Source organism: Belonocnema kinseyi, chromosome 2, assembly GCF_010883055.1.
Source record: "Belonocnema kinseyi isolate 2016_QV_RU_SX_M_011 chromosome 2, B_treatae_v1, whole genome shotgun sequence".
Classification (NCBI taxonomy): Eukaryota; Metazoa; Arthropoda; class Insecta; order Hymenoptera; family Cynipidae; genus Belonocnema; species Belonocnema kinseyi.
The window spans coordinates 71,549,447-71,555,820 of NC_046658.1; the positions used below are offsets into that span (position 1 = coordinate 71,549,447).

General features: G+C 30.9%; 1 protein-coding gene across 3 annotated transcripts in view; it reads left to right on the forward strand.

The window, feature by feature from the left end:
- Positions 1 to 6,374, forward strand: part of LOC117167528 (serine/threonine-protein kinase dyf-5-like) — a 32,457-nt gene that overhangs the window by 12,513 nt on the left and 13,570 nt on the right. For all 3 annotated transcript variants that reach the window (XM_033352531.1, XM_033352532.1, XM_033352530.1), the window contains exons 2-6: positions 3,730 to 4,005; positions 4,201 to 4,322; positions 4,409 to 4,621; positions 4,988 to 5,335; positions 5,456 to 5,614. In XM_033352531.1, coding sequence (XP_033208422.1) covers positions 3,844 to 4,005; positions 4,201 to 4,322; positions 4,409 to 4,621; positions 4,988 to 5,335; positions 5,456 to 5,614 — 1,004 coding nt within the window. In that variant the 5' untranslated portion in view covers positions 3,730 to 3,843. The remainder of the gene's footprint in view (positions 1 to 3,729; positions 4,006 to 4,200; positions 4,323 to 4,408; positions 4,622 to 4,987; positions 5,336 to 5,455; positions 5,615 to 6,374) is intronic.

Sequence of the window (6,374 nt, forward strand, 5' to 3'; positions counted from 1 at the left end):
TGCCTTAAATCGATATATCATATCTAGGTACCGCAGTGCCTTAGACATTAAAACATAAAAGTTCATTCTTGCAATTTATTCGCGGTAATAGAATTTTTTAATAATAATGCATCTGCTCGAATACTCAAAATCAAGAAATGTAGCAATAAAGCAATAATTGTGCATATCTGAAAAGTTCAATGAAAGCAATCTAAGTTGAAAATATCCATTTTTACTTTCAAGTTTTCTTAGAACGAACATGTTGAGATTGATCAACAAAACTTGTTTTTTTTTTAAGCGACTAATATATTTAATAATATTGGTTTAGCATAGATTTCTATAACTTGAAAGCTCAATTTATGGACGCTAGACAAACACGAGATCATTGATCTGAATTTTGTTGCATCTCATTTTAAGCAATAAAAATTTTAATTATTTTCGTACCTCATTTTTGTTGCAACTTAAATAACACCGAAATATCGTACTTTTAAAAGTCATTTAAGAGTTATTCAAAGTGATTGTTTCCATTATATTAAAGTTGTTTTAAAAAATAGCTAGCATTTTATTAAGGTAACTAATTAACCGATCTTTTCACAAAGGAAACCAAGCCTAAGGCTTAATATCTGTTAAGAAATTTTCAAATAATATCGTAATGAACATTATTTCTAATAAAATTACTTAACCATCTTATGTAATTAAACACATAAGAAGACTTATCACAGAATAGCTATGCTTTTAAACATATTTTTTTACCGTCTGATAAGATTTAACGACTCTAAAGATGTAAAAAACAGAACATACTTATTGGATATGATGTATGTATATTGAATATAGATATTAGGGTGGTTCAAAAAAAGGATTTTTTTAAATGACACGCCTAGAAAATATTCCTTTTAGTGTCAAAATAGCCTCTGAATATTTGCAGGGTTTAAAAAAAATAGCCGCCTCAAGTCGATTTTTTGTAAATAAAATTTTTGTTTTATTTAAATAGTCCCCGTGTGTGTATTTTTACTGCGACATGCTTACCGTGTACTCTTAAGAGTTAAATTAATCACTCAGCTTGATTTGAATATAAAATATTAACATTTTTTTTACTCTGCCAAAAATTTAGGTCATTTATTTGAATAAAAAGAGTACAATGTGTGCCCGTCGAAATAAAAAAGTGCGTGAAGAGATTAGTTCAATAAAGTAAGCATTTTATTTTCAAACATTTATTTAAATGACCCCTAAGTACTATCCGAAAATTAGACCAAAAATATTTGAGAAAAATAAACATTTTATTTACGAAAATCGACTTGGTGACCTCGGAATATATTTGTTCAATTATGACAAAAATTAGGGGTCATTTTGAAACCTAAAGGAACACTTTGTAGAGGTTTCATTTGAGAAAAAAGGCATCTTTTTTTGGACAATTCTAATATTTAAATGCCAACATTATATTGGAATGATACATTTTCTAGTATAGTTAGTTTTTTATTCTCTGTCGATGCGTATTAGTTACCACCTATCATCAAGTTCCACGTATTATGGATAATCAATAAGGGTTTTAACCATAAAACAAGTTCAGCATAATTTGCTTATTTTACCCTGACCTGCTTGAAAACTAATCTGTCTTTAAAGATAATCATCTGGAATTCAAATTATCCGCTTTAGAATCTTGCGTGAACAGTTTAACTTACATTTATCCAAGGTTGCAATTTACTCCATGAATTGAATTTTCTGTGATTCGCATAAAATTTGTCACTAAAATGTAATATATATAAAAAGAAAATTTATAATTAAAAAACATGTTAGGAAATATATTAAGATAAATTACGATCTGCTTAATAGGGTGGGTCAAAAATATAAAAATCTGGTATTTAAAATCGCTACAATGGAATCGATAGATATGCAGCTGGGTTACAGGCGCTCAGAAATTGTTTTAAAAACTAACTTGTTTGCGGTGGTTTTGAATTTTTTTGGGCTTCAATTTGTTTGCATTCCTGAAGTTAAAAAAGTCTTCCAAATTTTTTGCCGATTTTAATTAATCATATTTCAAAAGATGTTTCCTATTTAATTAACCCCTGTTTTCGAAAAATATTCCTCACATCTTTGTAATTAAGAAAAGAAGTTTTGGGGCACTTGATTAATATTCAGTGACTAAAATTTATAACCAAATTCCAAATTTTGGAAATTTGCTGTCGTTTTAGTTTCAATTCCTGGATCTTTTCGATCTTTTTCGAGTGCATTTTTGTCACTGGAAATTTTTTAAGGACTCGAAAAAATTCTTTTCCTATTTACACAAGTGGTGAGAATATTTTTTCCGAAAACAGGAGTGAATTAACTAGGAATTGTCTATGAGGAAATTTTTGTCCTCCAGAAATGTAAAAAAATTTGAACACAACAAAATGTTTAAACTCTGCAAGCAAGGATTTTTTTAAACATTTTTTTCGGGTGCGGGTAGCCAGATTTTTTCTTACACCAAACTCTCGCTTTCAGTCAATTGTCAGGGGTTGCCTTCAAATAGCCTTAGACTGATTTCTGAGGGATCGAAACTCTCGTCCTGCTCCCTTGAGAAACTATGGGAGTCAACGTTTCTAGGAAGGCCGAGAAAGGGGTGACTAAAAGCGAGAGTTTGGTGTACTTTCGACCCACCGTATTACTCAAGTTTCATTTTAGGTTATAAAATAATTATCATATACAGAACAAAGAATATTACATTCTGCAGCTCTCAAAAAATTATAAAAATTCAAATATTAAACAATTTTAATTTGATACATCCACAGTTCAAGAACATTATATTACAAATTTTATTAAATAAGAGAAAAACACCATCTTATTTCGGAAAAATACAGATTTTTTTATTCAATAACGAAATACTGTTTTATTATAATATCAATTTTATTCACAATAATATCCTGAACTAAGTCTGCGTTGATGAATTTTTAAAATAATTATCATTTTAAGTGTCAAACCAATTTAAATTATCTTCGGGGTGAAAACTAAGCCAACACAAACATCTTTATTGATCGAAACTAGCCTTAAGGGCTTCAACCCAGGCTTACGTAGAATATTAATTCCCATTCATCTGAATTGAGTGTGCCTATTGAGATCGGTCTTAAAATGTATCTTTAGATACCCCAAACAACGTATAAAAAATTGTGGTTAGGTAAAACATTTAGGGGCAAAAAAACAAACACTTTTAACATAAAAAAACCCGTGAAAATCACCCTAAGTAGCCTATGTCAAAAAATAAAAAAATAAAATTGTAGTTGGAGAAAACTTTTGGGGACAAAAAACAAACATCCTTACCGAAAAAAAAATCTTGAAAATCGCGCTAATTATTCGGGGTGTCAAAAGATACGTTTTAAGACTGGTCTCAATGAACAACACCTAATTAGGGCGATTTTTACGAATTTTTTTCATTAAGGGTGTTTGTTTTTTTTTCGCCGAAAGTTTTCGCCATCTACAATTTTTTGTATATATGTTGTTCAGGGTATCAAAAGACACATTTTAAGACGAGCCTCAATAGACTCCCTCAATTGGGATGAATAGAAATTAATATTTTGCGTAAGGGTGTTTTAGAGCTCTTGGGGGTGGTTTGGATCAATAAAGGTGTTTGTGTTGGCTTAATTTTCACCCCGGAGATCGTGGATCATGTAAAGTGGTTTGGCACTTCTTAGAATCATAATAAATAAAAACATCATCGTCGCAGACTTAGCGCAGAATTTCCAGTCACAAATTGTTTAAGGTTTAATATATGAATTACAGTGATGTAAGCAGCATGTTGGCCAAGACAAAGCCGAATTTGGGTTCGGCATTTACATGATTCCAGGAGGTTGTTAATAAATTTCAAAAGGATTTGATTTTTTGAATGAAGATCAAATGAAGATGAACCGATACATAACCTTGAACCAACTGGGCGATGGTACATTTGGTTCAGTTGTTCTTGGTGAACGTATTGATACCGGCGAGAAGGTCGCGATTAAAAGAATGAAGAGGAAATATTATTCCTGGGAAGAGGCTATGAACCTCCGAGAAGTCAAGGTACTTTATTCAATTAAATAATAATCTTTTTAAATTCTATTTAAAACAATTTTACTGTATAATTGATTCCCTTTATTTCTCAACAACATAAGATATTTAATTTTATAGTATATTAATTTAAAATGACTTAAAAAGACTTTTTAAACTAATCAAATAGTTTTGGTATGAGAAAATTAACTGTGTTGTCTCTGACAGTCGCTGAAGAAACTTAGTCACGCAAATGTCGTAAAGTTGAAGGAAGTAATAAGAGAAAATGATGTTTTATATTTCGTTTTCGAATACATGAAGGAAAATTTATACCAATTAATGAAAGAAAGGTTTGTATAACAGAAAAAATGTCCTACTATATGGAATATTAAAAATAGGGTTTAGAGACACTGAGGAATATCATTAAAATTCACAGGGATAAGCTCTTCCCCGAACCAGTGATCAGAAACATGGTATACCAAGTGCTGCAAGGCCTAGCATTTATGCACAAGCACGGTTTCTTTCACCGAGATATGAAACCAGAAAATCTTCTTTGCATGGGACCCGAATTAGTAAAAATCGCAGATTTTGGCCTAGCTAGAGAAATTCGATCCAGACCTCCTTACACGGATTACGTGTCAACCAGATGGTAAGTGGCATCGATTGTTTGTTCTACATTCTAAATTGATAACACTCTTTATACTCACTGTCATGGAAATAGAGCAACCCAGATTCGTTTTTTATGTCTAATACTAAGTATGAACTGTGTTTTAAAACTGTGTTTAACTGTGTTTTAAAAAAAGCTTTCTTATAGTCTTTCTCGTGGGCATTGACTGGAGATTTAATAAGCGATACAGAGGTTCTTCATTGAGTACTTCTGCATATATCAAACTTTAAAATCTTTTGAATTTTTTACATTAAATATATACTTTATACTATCTATTTAAATCTCGATTTTGCTTGATTTCATTAACATGATGTATTTAACCATCTGTATTTTACATTGCCTGTATAGGTATAGAGCGCCGGAAGTGCTTTTACACTCAACGACATACAATAGCCCTATAGATATTTGGGCAGTTGGGTGCATAATGGCGGAGCTTTACACCTTCAGGCCATTGTTCCCTGGTAAAAGTGAGATTGATGAGATATTTAAAATATGTTCTGTTATCGGCACTCCGGATAAAAATGATTGGCCGGAAGGTTACCAATTGGCCGCTGCGATGAATTTTAAGTTTCCAAACTTTAGTCGCACTTCTCTTGGTGTTCTGATGCCAAACGCTAGTGAACCGGCTGTGATTATTATGGAAGATATGCTGCAGTGGAATCCTATCAAGAGGCCCACGGCACAGCAATCCCTTAGGTAACATTGATCAAAATTCTATATAACAATTTATTTACTTTTCATAATTAAAGTTCACAAGGATTAAATGAATAAAAATACTTTTATCTCATTGTTAATTTTAGACATATATATTTTTAGGTACCCGTATTTCCAAGTTGGTGGGCCCCGTGTAGTTAGCAGTAAAAAGATTGGCGTAGGTTCTCAAAGAGAACTTGTAATGAATAAGGTTAATTTACCGCCACCGATTCAACTTCAAAATTATAATCCTCAAGACGGTAGCAGCATGATTCATTGCAGGTAATCATACTAATAAAAAGAGGCATGATCACCTACTTATCCTATAGGGCAATTGAGTTAATTCTACAAATTATTTATTCATATATCCTAATAAATAAAGACAACTTAAATATAATAAATGTATAACTAGGTCCATGGCTTGTTAAAATATAAATAGTTCAGTAATTAAGAAACATTAACAAAAAGACATAGTTTATGATTAAATTGTATATCCGCATCCATTGTGTTAAATAACCAAAGAATGATATGTCTATGTGCTCTTATAATTAAGGTAGGAAATCACGTTATTTAAAATATTTATATCATTTGTTTACATTTATTTTAATCTGATTTCAATTTTTCTTAAAATCCCTTTATTATCATTAGATTCCTGAAATCTATGAAATTGTTCTACTATCTTTAAAAATAATTAATTTTTAAATATCTTTGGTGACTTGGTTGATTTGAAGTTCTGTTCAATCTCCTCTAGTTTCGTGTACTGAGTATAAATTTTCCCATACTTTCTAATCACTTGCAAGCAATGTTTAAATTCCTTATAATCTTGAATTGGACTCTAAAATGTTTTCTCCTGAAACTTTCATCAGTTAACATATTGACTTGCTTTAGTTTATTTCCTTTTTTCAGTGGATCATTTCTAGCTATTTATTCAGTGAGTTTGACTGATTATTCTATTAAAGTTACTAATAAATCCTCCAAACTCCTAAGTTAAAAGCTATAAAAGAGTTACTGAAAGACATTAGCTCCAACTATATACATATAC